Source organism: Pleurodeles waltl, chromosome 5 (assembly GCF_031143425.1).
Source record: "Pleurodeles waltl isolate 20211129_DDA chromosome 5, aPleWal1.hap1.20221129, whole genome shotgun sequence".
In the NCBI taxonomy this organism is placed as follows: domain Eukaryota; kingdom Metazoa; phylum Chordata; class Amphibia; order Caudata; family Salamandridae; genus Pleurodeles; species Pleurodeles waltl.
Genome location: NC_090444.1, coordinates 1101665925 through 1101685711, shown reverse-complemented (window position 1 = coordinate 1101685711; position 19787 = coordinate 1101665925). Strand labels below are relative to the sequence as shown.

The following is a 19787-nucleotide window of genomic DNA, read 5'->3' as shown; positions in this document are numbered from 1 at the left end:
GCATGCTCCGCAGAATCTTCAAGTGGATTCCAACAGAGACCAGAAAGATGGTGACCCAAGCCCTCGTCAGCAGCAGACTTGACTACGGCAACGCACTCTACACAGGCATCCCAACCAAAGACATCAAACGACTCCAGCGTATCCAAAATGCCTCCGCCCGACTGATCCTCGACATACCCCGCCGATGTCACATCTCCCCTCACCTGAGGGAACTCCACTGGCTCCCGGTGGAGAAGAGGATCACCTTTAAACTCCTCACCCACGCTCACAAGGCACTTCACAACGCCGGACCCTCCTACTTCAACTCCAGACTCAATTTCTACGCTCCAACACGTCAACTTCGATCCGCCAACCTCGCCCTCGCCGTCGTCCCCCGAATCCAGCGCAAGACCTGCGACGGCAGATCCTTCTCCTTCCTCGCCGCCAAGTCCTGGAACTCTCTCCCCACATCTCTACGCCAGACCCAGGACCTCCTCACCTTCAGGAGACTCCTCAAAACCTGGCTCTTCGACCGCTAACTGCAGCACACCTCCACCCCCCCCCCCTTTCCCCCCAGCGCCTCGAAACCCTGACGGGTACATAGCGCGCTTTACAAATATCGTGATTGATTGATTGATTGATTGATTCATAGCACTTGTATTTTCTCCCCAGGCTCTTAGATTTTGCTCTTTGTTTATGTTCTTTTTTTGTGTTTCTCGTGTAGTCTCTAGTTTCCTTTCTATTGCACTCTCTTGCTTGCTAGAGTTCCTTGAATTCTTGTACTTGTCTTACCTTTTGTGTTCTCCAGTTTTTCCATGATTCCTTGCTCTACTATCACCCTTTTGTATTGTTAGTCCCATGCTTGCTTTACAGTCTAATGTGCTTGTATGTCCTTCTTTATGTACAGCAGTTTTCTCTCTGCTGTTCACCTTGTACTCCTCTTAGGCTCTTGGTGTCTGATAAGTGTGCTATTTTGCCATCACCTCTGTATAAGTGTATTCCTTTTGTGCGAAGTCTGACTGGTTTTAGGAGGCAATTCTTTCCCCATCTTTTGCCACGTGCTTATAGGTAGTGTTAAGTGCTTTAACTGTGACATTGTGACATTTTCGTTTTTCACTGTATCTTCAGCTGGACCCATAGGGACTTGACCTGTGTATGCACATACAATCTTTGATTATGCCCTAAGCTCCAGGTACAGCATAATTTTTGCTGCCTAGTGTTAACCCACTGTTTTTATCCATTATTGGTTCCATTCCCTATTTGTTCACATTAGGCTTGCCTTTCCTTTCCTTCTACAGTGTGTTCCTGTCCTTTACCCTGTTTTGTCTGTTGTTTCCTGGTGTATGCCTTTGCCTCCTCCTCTGCATAGGTAAACTGTCTCCATAGTCCGGTATTTATTGACCCTAAGGGGTACTCCCCTGAGCCTCATAGCAGGGATTGAATTGCAAATGAGACAGCCCCAGAGGCCATGGAGAATAGTAAAAATAGGAAGGATATTTTCTCTTTCAGGGTGAGAAAGCATAAATGAATGCACTGTAAAAAATGTAAAGTGGTTTGATAAAGAATGTAGAGACATCTGGAAGTAATTGAGCAGACAGAGTAATAAAGGCACAACTACTAGCGCGAGAAATGCTTTAAAGAGCTACTTAGTCAAAAACAGAGAGGGGCAAGATTAAAATATTACAAACCTGAAGTTGATGGGAAAGAAGCTACAAAATACATTTTGGCAGATTTTAGTGAACAGAGGTACTGGTTATCATGCTAATGAGTTCCACTTGGAGTTCAAATAAAATAAAAGAAACATTTAGAGTGACGGGGGCATGCCGTTGGTGACCAAATTAAGTCTGTCAGATATTCAGGGCCTTAAACCTATAGTTCCACCTTCACTTTATCTTGGCCTTAAAGTCTCAAAAATAGGAAAGGTCTCCGGTCCACATCAGATTACTGCAAAAATGTCTAAGTTAGACCAAAATAACTGACCACCCATCCTCAATATGGTTTCCAGAGCCATCATTACTTCGGTATCAATATCGGACACACTCCGTGGAAGAAAGACGTTGTGGTACCACTCCTTCTAGAAATGGAGTTTGTTGAGATCCTTCTTGCAATCTTATATCGTTATGGTAATCGCGCCATGTTAATCGGGGTGGTGATTCACAAAAGCCAGTACTGATTTCTGACTGAATCCATTACAATTGGCCAGCGCATAACATGTGTTTCTCATTGCAGCAAAAACAATAGGAGCCCCAAAACGAAGTATCTAAGCAGCAGTTATGAATTTCAAACCCACATTTGATGCAGTGGCTAGGCAATTTCGTTGGGGAATTTCAGTAGATCTTAACATTAAAGCTTGATTCTGAGGATGGGTTATTAAGATATGTTATAGCTCTACATGGGGATAGCAAAGCCATTGTTAGACATTCTTGTAGGTCACCTTGTAAAAGAGAAGAGAAAGAAGGAGGTGCAGCAAGTACATGCCCATGCCCCACTAATCTTCATTTTATGCATAAATAACTTTGTCAAATATTTACAAAAGTCTGGTACTAGTAAAAACCTATTCCCGGAGAGTAAGCACCACTCAGCACTGTGTTATATTCTCCTGTGCTTGTGATGCATTCTGTGCACACCTCCATTGTTCTCTGCTCTGGCAGTGTGTGGTGCCATAGAATGTTAGAGTGTGACTGGAGGTTGGTTGGGAGTAAGAGTGGGCTGAGCAGAGAGAATACTGCTCCTGGTGGGGCACTTTATTATGTACCTTGTAACTCCATCACACACCTCCCACCTTTTAACGTGAACTGGCTACCTGACTTCTGCTTAAATTGAGAGAGCATTTAATTACAACACACTTATATTGATGTAGTTTTGTAGTGACAGAAGGTTGAATATGAATGGTCAAAAGTCTAGGATAATGGTATTTGGCAAAAAAGAAAAAGCCTCGGCACACTGCAGTTGACAGATGGCCCAATGGCTACTTAAAGGTAAGATTCCCATTAATGTTATGGGAAAGGGGGTCATCTGTTGGTAATCTGACCTAATGTAATCATCTTGTGTTATAAGCATAGGGGTGGCTTCTCAATACTGACTGCAGTGAAGGAATTGTAGCCTAGTCTTTGAGGCAAAAAATGATCCTAACATGGGTATAATGCACTAAACCTCGAACATCATTTTTTAAAGCTATAGGTGTATACTGCTGAGTGCATCCAGTTAAGGTGTAAATAACAAACTTATTACAATTCTTATGAGTTAAATATTTTCCTCATGAAATACCGAATAAAATACAGAGAAAAGACACCTTCCTCACCGTTATCTGTGAAGTTGCTGGGAGAAACCATAATTCTATGTAGTTCTGTAAATTTCCCTGGCTAGCTTCATCTGCAGAAATAATTTGCTGATTTGGGCATAGGAGAGAGGTGTTAAAATTGAGTGAAATTGCCTGAAGATGCCCGGACAAAGTTGTGAAACTTTATATGGGATATAGGTCCATGCAAAGACTTACCAAAGTAAAGCTTTTGTGGAGTACTACACTCCGTTAAAGAAAACTCCCTGGATATCTATTAACAGTGGGATCATTCAGCTATTAATTGCTCTGCTTAAGAGTAAGATTGTGGAAGCTGCTCAATTGTTGCGTGCATGGCACTATGGAAAGGTATACCAATAAAAGAGTACCCATTTGCCTATTACCTTGCAGCCATAAAGAAGGCGTGACTCATTTCGACCCTGAAAGTTTTTTTTTTTTTACCACTACTACTAAAGAATTATGGGCCTGATGTACTGATATTTCTAGTAAGACAATTTAAATTGCATCAATAATGATTGAAAATTTGTGGTTTTGTACTGGGAATCTGCTAAAATCGATTTGGTCAATTTGAGTTAATTTGTATATCAATTGAGTGTTGCAGCATCCTCCAGGCACCAAATTTATGTCACTTTAATGACCACTTTGGGTGTTACTGGTGACTGCTGGTCTAGTACAAAAGCTATTTTCCAAACAAAGTAATGCATATTTTATTAAACTAAAAAATCAACTACATTAATGGTCTTTTTTTTAGCTAGTCGTACTTTCAAAGGTGCTTGCCCTCACCACTTACATGTTCACATACTCCCAGGAGATCAGTGGTCTTCAAGAAAGGAAATTAGGAAACTCGCCTTCAGACTATAGTGGCGGCATTCCTTATATTCGAGGACTGCCCTGATTTCCTGAAACGTTTAGCACTATAGAGGGTTATGTGCCGGAATCAGCATATTTTTCCTTTAATGCTTGTGTACATCTGTTAAGAAGTCCTGATTTACTGTGATGTGGTGACTGAATTAAATTTAATATCTTGGGATCCTTTTTTCCATGCAATATTAATTCATTCGCTAAATTAAGCAGTGAAATATTTCTTGCTAGGGCCATCCTTTGAATGATATCTCAGTAGGTCTCAAATTCCCAGCTGACATCACAAAACAATAGAGCATTCTAGAATGCCTGCTGTTGATGACAATAACAGATGCAAATAAAACTCCCTTTTTACCTCTCCACTGGATGGCCCCTTTAAAGGGATGACTGTAAAATGCCCTTGCAGGCATCCATATTGGTGTAGTAGGCTCGAAACAGTTAACATAATGATTTCTCAGCAGGTAGTAGGTCTTTTAAGCAGCCTTCCCCCTACCTGTGTCCAGCTCGATTTCTTTACATAAACTCCTAAAAAAAATTCCCGTGATTTGAGATACACACATCAGTGTGTGATAAAGGGCCTGATTTGGAGTTTGGTGAGCAAGTTACTCTGTCACAACGGTGATGGATATCCCATCCGCTGAAATATAAATTCCCTTTATATCCTATGGGACTTATATTTCTGCGAACAGGATATTCATCACTGTTGTTGATGAAGTAACCCCTCTGCTAATATCTAAATCAGGCTCAAAGTCTTTTTTTTAACAAATGACAAGAATTGACAAAGATAATAGGCCTAGCTTTAATGTACCAAAATCATACGGGTATCATTTGTGTGTGCCTGTTTGCATGGTTCTGCACTTTAAAGCCATACCTATTGACTTTAACAGTGCTTATTTACTTAAGCGTCCTGCTAAAATCACAGGGTAATTACCTACACACCTAGTTAACATCTTTAGTGCTGAGGACGACCTGTTAACATTCCCCAAACACAGAGATAGTCAACAGGTTGTACTGGCCACTGAGAAATAAAATCCTTCTATTTTTAAATTCAGAAGCACTTTCTGTTTCAAAATTAAAGTTGGGATGTGAGGAGTAGCTTTCCTCACATCTATAGTTTGATTTTTTTTTTTTTTTTTCTGAAACTCCAGTGTAGACCACTCTGATGTAGCAGCAAAACAAAAGTAAAAACAGACCGTGCTATGGCTCAGCCTACTTTCACTTTTGATCAGTGCTGCGGGCATAACTCTTCCCGCCCCAAAATGCTGATTGACACAGGATAGGCAGCTTTGGAAAGAGGACAGTTTCCTCTTTTCAGGGCAGTCTCTAGCTAGTGGATCCCTGCTTGGAAACCATGCTTGGACATGCAATTTCCCCAAGCACGGATCCACTTAACTATACACCAGGGGCCAGACCATTGGGGGAGGGGTTGGGGGGGTACCTCTGGGCATTTGTTTGTGCCCCCTCCCTACCGTGTACTACAGTCTTCTGGACTCCCAAGAGGGGCGGATAGAGGATATTTACCCCCAGTCTGCCACCCAAGTGGTAGAAAACCCAGGAGATACGAAGGAATTGTGTTTTGAACTTTTTTGGGGTTGGGGGGGCACATGGACCTGTGGCCGGTGGATTGACAGGGAAAGATTAGCCCCAGTATGCAACCCAGCAGTGAAAGCGCCCACTAGACATCAGTGAATCATGTTTTTACTTTATTTGTGGGTGGGGGGGGCACCCCCCACAAGCCTAGATAGGCCTGTTCTCCACACCTGAGCATGTCAGTCTTTCTGCTCCCCTGGGAACGCAGAAGAGTTACTCCCCCCAGTCTACCACTGGTTTTAGGGGTGAAAAGGGAGGTTTCTACCTCCTGAAAGACTAACATTGTTCCTAGTTTCACCCATTCCTGTAGACTCAGCCACACAAGTGGGAAAGCTTTTTTAGTGGGATAAGTGTGAGAACACCAATATTATAACATTTGTTCATTCATTATTGGCTTCCAATAATAAGCTAGTGCGAATGAAAGACTGCATTTTGCAAATTGTCTTTTGAACCACATGATAGTATGGGTAACCCCAAAATCAGAGGTGTTCAAATACTCGCTATTCCTAAACCCAGCATCTTGTGCACATTTAAAAAATGCATACGTTTCCTCCAAACCCATTTTCCATTCAATAGATATGAATTGAATATGAATTGTTGCATTATAGGTACATGGTGAAAACTCATTACAAGCTGCTGTTCATGTGTTCAGCCAAACACTTTATAATTCACAGCCACCAGCAGAGTCTGACCAACTTAATTGCATGATACTTTTGTAAATCGGTCATCGGGATAAATTACAGATGAAAACGTCACCAGTTAATATTTTTCCTATTTATTTTTGTTATTTTTTTATTTCATTGATTGTTCATGGTTTTCATAAATAAATTAATCTACTGAAAATACCTCCTGCTGAATTCAGAATATTGTCTATTTGTCAGATATATATGGGTTTCTGAGTTCAAACTTGGGTTTCACACACAAACTGCAAGTAGTTTGAAACTGCAAAAAATATGAATGTTGTAGTAGGTAAACTTCAAAGAGTAGGAAAGTGGTCTGCTAGTTAGAAAAATGCCAACAAATGTGGTAAATAAAATAGTTTTCTTTTACAACTCTGTTCTTGTTCATGAAAGCAAGGAAGATGGTGATATTAGCACAACAAACCTTTTGTTGATACCATTTTAGGTAAAAAAACAAACACATATGCTTTCTTGCCCAGCACTTTTGTCCCATTTTTTTCCAACAGAACAACAAAATGTTGCTATTTATTAGCTGCTTTCTCAGTTTTTCCCCAGAGGAATCCACAAACCATGGAAGCATTTCAAGTCCTCAAAATGTGGGGGAAAATGTTACGAAGGCTTAAGTTCAGGTCCATCCAAACATAAAAAAGGGATTCAGGACTGGGAAAAGATTCAGCAGCTAAGACGTTAAAGCAGTGCACTGTGAACTGACGTTCAGATGTTTGCAACAAATAGACATTTAGCAAGTAATATCCCCCCCTAAACAGTTGATGTCTCAGATGGGGGCCTTTAATGTAGAGTGTAATATTTCTATTTTGTGTTCTTCTTCCAGGATTTGGGGGGTGTCTGGATATTATTGTAAATGGGGTGGAACTTTTGGATGAAGCTGGCATCGAACACAGCTGCAACCCTGTCCATCATGATGTCATCCAAACGGAGAAGCAGCTGGCAGAGAGCTTTGCCTATTTCTTCCCTCCTGGTGCCGCGTCAGAGTAAATACCTTACAACATTTTCAACTTTTTTGTTTGTGTAAATGTGGAATGTCTGATTGACTCTAAAGGTGTTTGCCTTTAGGTAAAGAAATGCTAGATTGGGGTGACCTGATCCAAGTGCAGTTTGCATGGTTGCCTGTTTGATCGACAGTGCACACACATTTTGTTGCTTTTTTAAATCAAAATGTAATGGTGAAATTATTAGACAATGCAATATACTCGCAAGTTTACAAATGAAGTTAACAAGTTAGCAAATGTGTAGGGCAGGCTGAGTCAAGGATTCTAACTTGGCCCCTAAGATCCTTTAATATCACCTAGACTAGGGAAAGAATTGTCATTTAAACAACACACATATATTTATTTAACCTTTTGACCAGTGCCCCCTGTCCCCATATTGTAAAAAGTTTAATTTGGAATATAAGATTGTATTACTACATTGAATGACGCCTGCAGAGAAGGGGAGGTGTGAGTGTTGAAGGGGGAAGTGTAGGACATGGGCATTAAGAAGTTGGAGAATAAAATGAGACTTTGGCAGGTGGTACTATGGGACGCTGGCTTGAGGATGTTTGAGAGGCTAACCAGGACCCGGTAAAAGGATAAATGTGGCTATATGACTTAACACATGCGCAAGATAGTGGAATGCAGCATGGTGTGGTGCGTGAGAGGTGGCAAACACCGTGGGAGAAGTAGGCATTAAAGAAACATAAATGGCGGACGGGGCCACTGGTTTACTGTAACTGACATTTGGCATGTGGATTATCGTCTGTTCCCAGGGCACAGCCATTTAATTGGTACACAAGTTGTTTGAGTCTGCATAGGGAGGCTAATTTCCATTTAGAGTATTGTTTGAGATTAAAATCATTGTTCATACTCAGTGGAGGTCTTCAGTCCATTGATGATAGTGAGCAGGATCCTCTTGTGGTTGCGTGGTAGCCTTAATGTGGCAGGACTCTGTCACAGCTTCAGTTGCATCATTCTGCTCCAGGTACTAGCAGGCCTTTACTCAACTCACAAGTGAATATAGCCTCTTTGGCACTGCCTCCCAAGCTCCCCAGAACCCATCGGCAGTTTGTGATTGCCTCTGGGGAGGGAAAGGCTAAGGCCTATATAACTGGGTGGTGTGATGAAGGTATATGCTGGTGCCTGTGTATGCTGGTTTACCATACAACCTGGCAGTATGCAACACAGTGACCACTGATCTAACCCTAATGTCAGATCACATAAGCATTTCTAACAAGTCCCATTTGTCCACAAACCCAAACATCTTGTCTTCGACCTACCAAGTTATCACTCAGGATTCATTAGTTAACTCAACCATTCATGAAGATGTATTCATGTACCTGTGCACTAATTTCCACCTATTAATATAATCGTTCCATCCATCCATACACTTAATCTCTCAAGCTCTCACTTTCTTCTACCTATTGTCTACCTTTTGCGTTAACCCAATAGAACTTCCACAATCGTCAGTAAAGGAAGAAGCGTTTTCAGCTAAAACAAAAAGCCAGAATCATTGGCCTTGCCTGTAGTTGTTTTTTGTGTGTTCAGTTAGCGCAAGTAACTGTAGCAATTAGACTTTTCCTCCCTTTAGTCACTAACTGTATCACTGCAGAACTGGCTTTCAGTTCAAGGATGCGGCACGAGAATTTAAGTCCCTAGTGTTGCAGGGAGCGCAGACCACTAGCGGTGACTGCGAGACACCAGACGGAAGGTGACCCAGTTCCAAAGCTGTGTGCTATGATGCAAGTTACATACTCGCACTAACCAATCAACGTGCTTTCACAGTGTGCTCGTAAGGGAGGCTACAGAGTTGCCTTCCTCGGAGCACTGACACTTTATTTTAAAACAAATGTGCCGGGGGATGTTTACAGTAGCACACAAACTTGATTAAGCAATCTTAGTCATTGATTGCATTACATACGCGTGTGTAACATCGTGACAATAAAACTACATATTTTCCTTCTGTACATAATTTTTCTAAATACATTTTTGTGTGCTTTTAGAGATTCTTACTTCTTATTTATAAAAGGAAACCTTGTTCTTAAAATGGTTTATCAAGACTCTTGAGTCTTTAGAACATAAAAAGTGTTGGTATGTTATTGCAAAGTTTCGTCAGTAGATTTTAATTTAAGCGTCCTACCTAAGTTTCACTGTGGTTCTCATCCTATAATGCTTCATGTAACCTCTCATAAAAAAAAAAAAAAATGGTTCTGCCCCAGGGAGACATGCATCCCCTGCTGAATGAAGGGATGTTCGTACTGGGCGTTAAAGGAGAACTGGATTTCAGGCAAAGGCATTTATTGTCTTGTTTTTAGGTCGAGTGCGCAATCGCTTTGGCCTGTTGTAAGCATTGCAGGCTTTTAACCACACCCACCTCATGCCCATCAATTTTATTCATTCGTGTATTTACCTTTCAAAAATCACTTGATGGCATTGGTAATTGATTTATGTTTGTTCCGCCTTGGGGTGGTTTGGTTACCGCCTTGGACACCGACCCTGTTACAGGGATAATTGCACGATTACTGATATACTTCAGCGTGGGTGAACTACTTTTTAGGTTGAGTGGACAAGCGCTTTGACCTGTTGAAAGTACTTTGAGCTTTTAACCATGCTCACCTCACGACCATCACTTTCATTTGTTAGTTGGCTTGCCTTTCAAAAATCATGTTATGTCATTGGAAAATGCTTTACCTTTGTCCCACCTTCGGGCGGTTTGGTTAACGCCTTGGACACTGACCCTGTTACAGGGATAATTGCATGATTGCGGATATACTTCAGCATGGCCAAACTACTTTTTCTTTTGTCTACGCTTCGTGGCTTCCATGGTTCTCAGAGCGCAAACTTGATCGGCAGTATAATTTTTACATTGTATGCACTCTGATCCGCTTAGTACACATTCTTTGCAGCAGGCATACTAACCCTCTGCGCTACCTTATGTTGACTTCAAGCTTCCACTAGGCAAACGTACGGTCTCTTTCCAGAAAGAACATAAATCGCCAGTTATTTTGACATTTTTACATTACATGCACTTTGTAATTTGCCTAGTACACATTCTTTGCAGTAGGCACATTAACCCTGTGCACTACCTTATGATGACTCCAAGCTTCCACCAGACAAAAATATGTTCTCTCGGCTACCATGGTGCTCACAGCACTCAGAGCACAAACTTGATTGGGGGTATAATGTTTACATTATATGCCCTCTAATCTGCTTTGTACGCATGCTTTGCTGCAGGCATATCATCACCCTGTGTATTACTTTATGATGACTTCATGCTTCCACTAGACAAAAGTAGGTTCTCTCTCTAGAAAGAACATAAATCTCCAGAGTTATTTTGACATTTACATTACGTGCACTTTGTGATTTGCCTAGTACACGTTCTTTGCAGCAGGCAAATTAACCCCGTGCGCTACCTTATGATGACTTCAAGCTTCCACTAGAAAAAAGTACGTTCTCTCTCCAAAAAATCATTAATTGCCAGAGTTAGTTTGAGGTTTTGACATTACATGCACTTTGTAATCTGCCTAGTACACTTTCTTTGCAGCAGGCACATTAACTCTGTGTGCTACCTTATGATGAATCCAAGCTTCCACTAGAGAAAAGTAAGTTCTGTTTTAATTTTAGATTCAGTTGTTTTTGGATTCATTTCTCCCATGTTCTCTCGGTAGTCAGAACATGTAACTTATCTCCTTCAGTGCAGAGGGCGGCTCTGTACCATCTTCCATTCCAGTGCTCCTGTGCTGAGGACGGTTCCAGGCTGTCCTCGCACACAAGACAGGAAATGCCTCTGGTGGGAACACCAGGGGTATTTATTTTTTATTTATTTTTATTTCAGTCTTGCAAACTCGAGAAGAGCTTCCCAAGGAGCCTGAGGTGTTAATGTTTTTGTATATAATGACGATAGGCGCGCATGGCGCACTCGCATCATTGGATTGAAAGTGAAATGAGTCGATTAGCTTATTTCATTTTCACTACATCTGTGCTTGGGGGCATATCTCAGCCCTCCGAGCACCGATTCAGACAGGGAAGGTGTCATTGAAAAGGGGAATAATCTCCCTCCTTTTTTAATATAGTCTTTCTGCCCCCACCAGCATGTATGGGGGCAGTTGCCCCATCTGTCCCCTTTCCGCCCCCTCTCCTTCCCCCCAGTCGGTAGAAAACCCAGTAGACACTAGGGCTTACTTTTTGTTTTATTATTGTAGAGGTGGGGGCTGCCCAGCGTTGTCATGGCCATGTCCCCACTCCCACAAAAATAAGATAACTGTCATTCTGCCACCACCACACCCATGGGGCCAGAAAGCCCACAAGGCACCAGGGATTTTTTTGTTTTAATTGTAGGGGTTGAGACTGCCCAGCATGGCTTTCCCCCACTCCCATTAAAATGGGGAAACAGTCTTGCTGTCACGGAGGGGGCATTTAACCCATATGCCTTCACTGGGGGCGGAAAGTCCACTAGACACCAGAGATGACTTTTTATTTTTAATTGTAAGGTTGGGGGCTGCCCTTCATCAGCATGGCCATGCCCCACCACCATAAAATTGGGGAAACAGTCTTTCCGCCATGCCTGGGGGCAGATAGGATACTTTTTCCTGATCTGCCCCCCAGGGACAGACAGCCCACTGTATGGCAGCAATATATATTTTTAATCAAATAAAATAATGGGATGGGTCTTTCCCAGCATAACTACATGCCCGACACTCACCCCAAAACCTCAACTGTCTTTCTGCTCCCCGGTGGACTAAAACATCCCATCCCAGTGGCAAGCAGTAGGACATTGGATTATTTTGGTTGGTGTTTTTATTGTTTTCACAAATTGGGCAGGAGAGTTTGGCTAACTGCCAGTACCATCCCAGTTCCAAAGGTGAATGGCTGCACTTTTTGGGCTTCAGTACTTTGCCACCTAGAAAAACATACCAGATCCAGGCAGTTCTGAAAACTAGACACCTAGGGGAGTCCAGGGTGGTGTGCTTCTCATGCATCCCACACCATTGTCTTACCCACAATGCTCAGCAAACCTCAAATGTTGACTTAAAACACACATTTTCTTCACATTTCTATGAGGAAAACCTCTGGAACCTGTGGGGAGCCACAAATTACCTACCACACAGCATTCCCCCAAGTCTCCTGATAAAAATAGTACCTCAGTTGTGTAGGTGGGCCAAGAGACCTTGACACAAAAGGCCTTAAAGTGCTACATTGAAAGATCAGCAGTACGGGTAGCTGCGGGATTTGGGACCATGCTCGGCTGCCACCCATCGAAACCTACCAACCACAGAATTTTTTTTAAAACTAGATAACCATGTGATTCCAGGGTGGTGTGCCTTGTTTGAATCCCTTTACGGTTTCTTACCCTCAATGCCCTGCAAACCTCAAACTCTGCCTTTCCCATTTATACATTTCTGTGATGGAAACTTCCGGAAGCCGCAGGAATCCCCAACATTTCTACCACCTAGCATTGCCCCACTTGTGCCGATAAAAATGCTGCAATAATTGTGTGGTTGGGCCTAGTTCTAGCGTTGGGAACAGATCCAACCTAGGTCAATAGGAGTTCCCACGCAAGGGCTCCAGTTGTTCTTGGTTTGATCTGTTGCTGTAGCGGGCTATAGGCCCAGATACACAAGGAGTGAGACATCCTCCTGGAGGATGTGATGACAACAAAAAAAATAATCAGTTTATATGAAAAATGGGAAATATCTGCCTAATCCATAGGGTAAAAATATTTTTTTGTAAGTTTTCCAAGACTAAGGACAAATCCCAAGAGGGGGCCTAAAAGGCCTGAGATGCTCAGAGGCTAGGGGGAGAATATCTGACAAACTGTCTGAATGACTCCTACGTGATGTTATTGCTGCACACTGAGTTTGCTCTGGTTGAGGAAGCTAAGTCCAAAGAAAAACCTTCTCTCAAAAAATACAACATTTTAAATTGGTCAGAAGTAGTTGGATCATAGTGTAACTCCCAACCCCACCAGCAAAAAGTGGTCCAGTGTCCAGATTAGGCCTTAAGGGTGGAAGTTTTTTTAGATTATTGGATATTGCATGCTACTTCTCTTGAACATCCTGGCTGCTGTAGTCAAACCCTTTCAACTTCCATGCCATCAGTCTCAATTGACAAAATTCTTTGTGTGTCAAAAGTGGAAACTCAAGGGCCTGGAATGAAGTGGAAGAGGCAGATGGGGACCTGTTGCCAGCTGCGTTAAGAGAGAAACCATGGCATCCTTGGCCACTAAGGAGCTACCACCTTCTATCTCTGAATAATGCAGCCTCTGCAGCAGGAGAATTGGAAGAAAGTTGTACAGGAGTTCCTCAGGTCAGGGAGTTGTTAAAGCATCCACCACCATGTGCGCTACTTCAGAGCAGAAGTGTGGGAGAAGAGTGTTGTTTGGGAATGCGTAGAGATTCAGGAAGGAGAGTCCCATTTGATCTGTTTTATACTGGAATGCTTCCCAGTTGAGATTGTAATCTATTGAAGGCAAATTCCATCCTAAACTGTCTGCTTGCTGATTGTCCCTCTCTGGAATGACTTTACCCTCAGAACAGATTCTCCTCTGTCCAAGAAAAAACCTCATTGGTAAAGCTGGCTAGAGTTGAAGATTTTGTTCTTCCCTGTATGTTCACATAAGATCTCACAACCTGGTTGTCTGTCTTTATAACCGCAGGGGAACAAGAACTGTGCAAGAAGCCATGAGACCCTGAACTCTCAGCCACTGACTGGCCAACACAGACAGTGAGTGGATCAATTGTGGAAGGAGTGCCTGCTGCTTTAATTGCCTCGCCTTCAGAAGAGAGGCTTTTGCTTTGATTGTGTTGCGAAGAGTACACATGAAGGTTTTATGTGGAGTTGGTAGAAGGAGTGATTTATTTTTTCTGTTAACAAGGAAGCCCAATGATCCCAGTGTTGCACACATCAGCTTTGTTTGACCCTCTGTCTTGTAAAAAGAAGAAGCAGTGATTAGCCAAACGCCCAGGTAAGGATATAATTGCACACCAAGAGTATGCAGATTAGCCATTACTGCAGCCAATATCTTTGTGAAGACCCTTTGTGATGAAGAGAGGCCAAAGGGAAGAACTGTGATCTGGTAGTGGCAGCTTCTGACTATGAAACGTAGGAATGTCTGAGATTCCGGATGAACGGGTATATGGGAATATGCATCTTTTATGTCCAGTTTCACAAGAGGACCCCCATTCGAGATCAGAGGAATTACATTCTGGAGCTGTATCATTTTGAATCACAAGTACTTCACAAATTTGTTAAGATTCTTTAAATCCAAAATAGAGTGCAATGTCCAACAAGACTTGAGTACCAAAACCAGGGTCGAGTAAAATGCTTTTCCATGGTCTTTCTTCGGAACTGGGATCTCTGCTCCTTTATGTAACAAGGTTTGGACCCCTCAAATCAAGGCTAGTCATCTTAATTCCTCTTTCAGCAGAGGGGTTTGTTGAAAATGAGGTTTGAGAGAAGGGAGTTGAAAGTCTATTGCATACCCATTCTGTACAATGTTTACCAGCCATTTATCTGTCATTAACTCTCGTAATTTTTTTCAAATAGAGTGTTCTTCTTCCTCTCACCATAGGATATTGATTGTCATTGTTTTTGTTGACCCTGCTGCTACGGTTGGGATTTGGCTTCTGCCGCAGCTCCCAGACCTCGTGTCCGGCCTCAAAACTGACATTTGTCTTGAAACCATTGAGTTTCCTTTTTCTAAATAAACAATTTCTTCTGTGAAAAAAGCTCCACAGCTGCTTTTTTCACTGTCTTCCAGCTAAGGGGAAAGTAAAGAATCCACAGGAAAGGGTAGACCTAGGACTAGAGTCCTCTCAGAATGTTCCAGAGTCCTCAGCTGTAGCTGGAGAGCACAGTGAATTGAAGGAAATGTTCAAGAGAAACTGGAAAAAAGTTCAATATTCTTTAGAATTTCTCTATTGTCTTTCTTTTCCTGGAAGCAGTCATACAGCAGCTGAAGATCTTTTAAGAGATTTGGAGTTGCATAAGCTGCGTAGGTTGCAGCTCACATAGATAGATTGGATGTAGCGAAAGTCCTTTTGAGAGATCTATTGATTTTCTTGTCTGTAGCATCTGATAAAGAGGCTTCATTTGATACCAAAGTAGAAGAAGATGTGTTTTCTCTAAAGTTCTCTAGAGCAACTACTAGGAAAACTAGTCTTGTCACTTCTTTCCACTCCTTGTGAAAAATTGTCTCTATTACCTCATGAATCGGAATATCATCTGAGGGAGGGGTATTCTTCTTGGAGAAAAATTGAGGAGAGAACTCCCTTTGTTGAAAAGATAACATTTCTGTAATATGTTTCAGAAGCTCCTGTAGTTGAGCTGCATGAACATAGATTCCACTGGAGGGAGACTCAAAATCGTTGTCCTCGTCATGCAGTGTCTTTAGACACTTGATGTTTGACTCGGATAATGGGGAGCTGACTGCCTAATCTATTATGATCTGTAAATCAGACCTAGAGCCTATCAACATCTCTTCCAGTGTCTGAGGCCAGGTTGAGATGCTCTGCGAGGGCTCCATTATGAAATACTAGTCACACTAGAAGCAAACACTTAATGTATTTATGGGTTGCTAAGCTACCTCAATCTTGTTGCTAATGAGATTAGGGAAGTTACCCTACCTAGGCTTCTCAACTGTCACTTGGCTCGAGTCTCCCTCTTGAAATCATAGTCCAAATTTGCACAAAAGAAAAACAACCTCTATTGCTAGTCGGGAAATAACACTTACCGTACATCTCCTTTCCATGTCACCGTATACAAAATCTGGCAGACAGGAATGGAATGGAACCAGCAAGTGAGAAGGGTGAGAGGGTCTATTAAGCGCGTAGCACGTCTACTTTTATTTTCACATTTGCTTGTACCTGCGATCCCTGTCAGAGGTTGGATTGCCTCAAAGGTAATAAGTATGACGAGGAGGATCAAACATGGTTTAATAGTAGCCAAGATAGGAAAATTGTATGTTGAACTAAAGAACTATGTCCATTTTGGTGCTTTTTGACTTTTTTTTTTTATTATCACCACAAGCAGCTTGTTCTGGCTCAGACCTGCACACACAGGCCTCAGTACATATACACAAGACACGTCTCCCAAACTAGTGTGCACAAATCTCCTACACTTCTAGTAGTTCTAGACAAAACCTGAATTTCCGGCAAAGAATCCACCCACTCTCAAGCCACCCCTGTGAGGCCTGCTCTGGCATTCCAGAAATGTGCAAATCCAATTCAGGAAAGTCGCACAGACTTACCACATTAAGGTTCCACACATAAGGTGGTAAGATTTCCCTTAACTCAGCGGGCTGCCTGCGAGCATCGCGGATTGTCTTTTAAGATGGAATTTTGCTCCAAATACAGTGTATTGACATTTCAATGTTGGCCATGCTGCACTATTCATTCACTCCATTACTGAATTGTAAATTAGTTTAAACAGACTGTGTGAGAAAACTATGCAACAAAGTAACATATGTTTGAACAGCAGCCTATGAGTTTTCAGTTGTTGCCATTGTATACTCAGCAGCTTCCTTCAGGCCTCCACACAACCCAGACTGATTTAAGGAATATTAAAAGCCTGAATGGACTGCAGCTGTGTTAATCCTGATTACTGATTGTGAGACTGTTGACCCAGGAAAAAAGTGTTGGCAAAGCGGGTCTCTGCTGTAGAAGGTCGAGCTGTTAGCTTTGCCAGTGCTTATTTGAATTGGCATTACCTAACATCACAGTAGTCACCAGGAAGCTATTAAATCAGAAGCAATTAGAGAGACAGCTAGGGGATACAACCATAAATAAGGGATTGACACAAATCTCACTGTAAATATAAGGCATGTACCTATGTGCCATGTAAATATCTTGTAAGGGCACAATAATAAAAAAGGAAAAAAGGCTGCGGATAATTAAAAGTGATGTTGACTAAAGCACAATATTCCGTGATAAAGGTCTTGTAGACCGAAATGCTTCGGAAATACTGACAACCGATTTCACTTTTTCATTAAATGAGATAAATGCCAATTGGGAGTGTGTTTTCACCGGTCCCTCGTGGGGTAGACTAAGGTGGGGGAAAAAAAATCCCTGCAAAAACCAAAGGTTACAGGGAACATTGAAATTCAGCAGATATAGGGGGTCATTCTGACCTCGGCGGTAAAAGGCGCCTACCGCCGGTCAGAAATCCTCCATAATTCTGCCGCGGTCGCGGTAACCCGCCACGGTCATTCTGACCCGCAGCAGCCAAACCTCTGAAAATCCGACAGCCACAACAGACCGCCAGACCAGCGGTCGGCGGAAAAGTGGAGGTGACCAAACCTCCACCGTCACGCCAACAGAAATACGCCCATGCCATTACGACCCACGAATCCACGCGGCGGTCTTTCAAACGCGGTTTTCCATTGGCGGTACACACCGCCGCGGTCAGAATACACACAAACGAACAAAACTCAGCCACATTGGCCGATTTGAATTCCACACACCTGATACACATACACACACCACTCCCACACACACAATACAATATAAAACACACACCCACATCACCCACAAACCCCTACGACCAAAAATTCAGAAAGAAGCACTGAGAGACACATCAGCGATCACAGAATACCATCACACAGAGGCACACTACACCATCACCCACACAATATCCACACACAAAACAACACACACCACCACACTCAACACACTTAACTACACATACTCCACCCCACACATCATACACACCACTCCATGGCACCCCAAAGACACCCCCGCTTCTCAGACGAAGAACTCAGGGTCATGGTGGAGGAAATCGTTCGGGTAGAGCCCCAGCTCTTCGGCACACAGGTCCAATACACCAGCATTGCCCGGAGGACGGAGCTATGGCAGAGGATTGTCGACAGGGTCAACGCTGTGGGACAGCACCCCAGAAATCGGGAAGACATCAGGAAGCGATGGAACGACCTACGGGGGAAGGTGCGTTCCATGGTATCCAGGCACAACATCGCCGTGCAGAAGACTGGCGGAGGACCCCCACCTCAACCCCCACAATTTACAACATGGGAGGAGGAAGTCTTGAACATCCTGCATCCTGACGGCCTCGCAGGGGTCGGCGGAGGAATGGATACTGGTAAGTTGAAGCTTCAATACTGCTTCCCCCCCACCTGCATGCCAAATCATACCCCAACCCTCACCCCCATCCTCGAACCCCACCCTCACCCCCACCCCCATCCTCACCCCCACCCTCACCCCCACCACCATCCTCACCCCCACCACCATCCTCACCCCCAGCACACCTATTCCCTGCCAATGTCTCACCATCACAACCCACACATCCCAAAACCTAGGCCTGCATGCGTCCACTAAGCATGGACACCCATCACCAAAGCATGCCCAATGCATATACACATCCCCCCCACAAGCCACCCTCACCAAAGCCCCCACACACGAATGCCAACACTTGGGGACACGGGAACCCACAGATACACCCATATGCCACACATTGAAACTATAACCATACCTCTATACCCCTGCAGGACCCGACCGTCAACACACCGCCACGGAGGGCCCAGAATTCTCCACACCCCCCATCCAAGAGGCCGTCAGCGATGACAGCAGCTCTGTCGACCTGGACACTGATGACCAGCCCGGACCATCGGGGACCTCTGGACAGTCGGTTCCCCTCACACAGGCACAGGCCACTACAGACCCAAACCCCTCTGGGAACACCAGCACAGCTCCCACCCAGCGGGCCCATGCCTCTGTCTCCAGGGCGCGTCAATCTGCGGTGTGTCTACCACTACAGGGCACCCAGGATAACCCACCATCCCAACAACAACAGTGACCTGGGGGCAGTGGGCACACCGGCCAGGGGGCAGAGGCCCAGGGAAACAGGGCAACTCGGAGGGCAGCTGTGCGACGGGAGGGGACGGGCCCAGGGAACCCACTCTCCACGAGGCCCTCACCACCATCATGGGAGCATACAACCGCTCCCAGGAGACGATGGCGACGGTACTGGCCCGGTTCCAGGAGATCCAGGTACTGCAGGAGGAACACTATCGGGGGTACAGGGAGGACATCAGAGCCCTCACCTCCACCCTGGTTACCATGGTAGGGCTGCTGCAGGACCTCATCAACACCAGGACGGACACTCAACAACAACAAAGGGCCCCTGCCACTAGCCTGGACCAAGAACAGCCAACCACCTCCGCCAGCGCTAGTGGACAGGAGGCCCCCGCACAACAGCAGCCCACCAGACCCCCACCTCCTGCAGGAGAAGAACCACCCCGCAAGAGGGCCCTGAGATCTCGCAAGAAGACAGAGTAGGATGTCAAGACCCCCGCCAGAAAAGGATACCACCTGATGTCAGCCCACTGTCCCACATTGTCACCCTGTCCATCCTTGAACTGCCCATGCTCCATCTCTC

The 19787-nt window shown here is 43.9% G+C and overlaps 1 protein-coding gene across 1 annotated transcript in view; it reads left to right on the top strand.

Annotated features, from left to right (window-relative positions):
* LOC138296305 (ADP-dependent glucokinase-like) overlaps positions 1 to 19787 on the top strand; it is a 136728-nt gene that overhangs the window by 18970 nt on the left and 97971 nt on the right. Inside the window, exon 2 of the mRNA XM_069235320.1 lies at positions 7241 to 7400. Coding sequence (XP_069091421.1) covers positions 7241 to 7400 — 160 coding nt within the window. The remainder of the gene's footprint in view (positions 1 to 7240; positions 7401 to 19787) is intronic.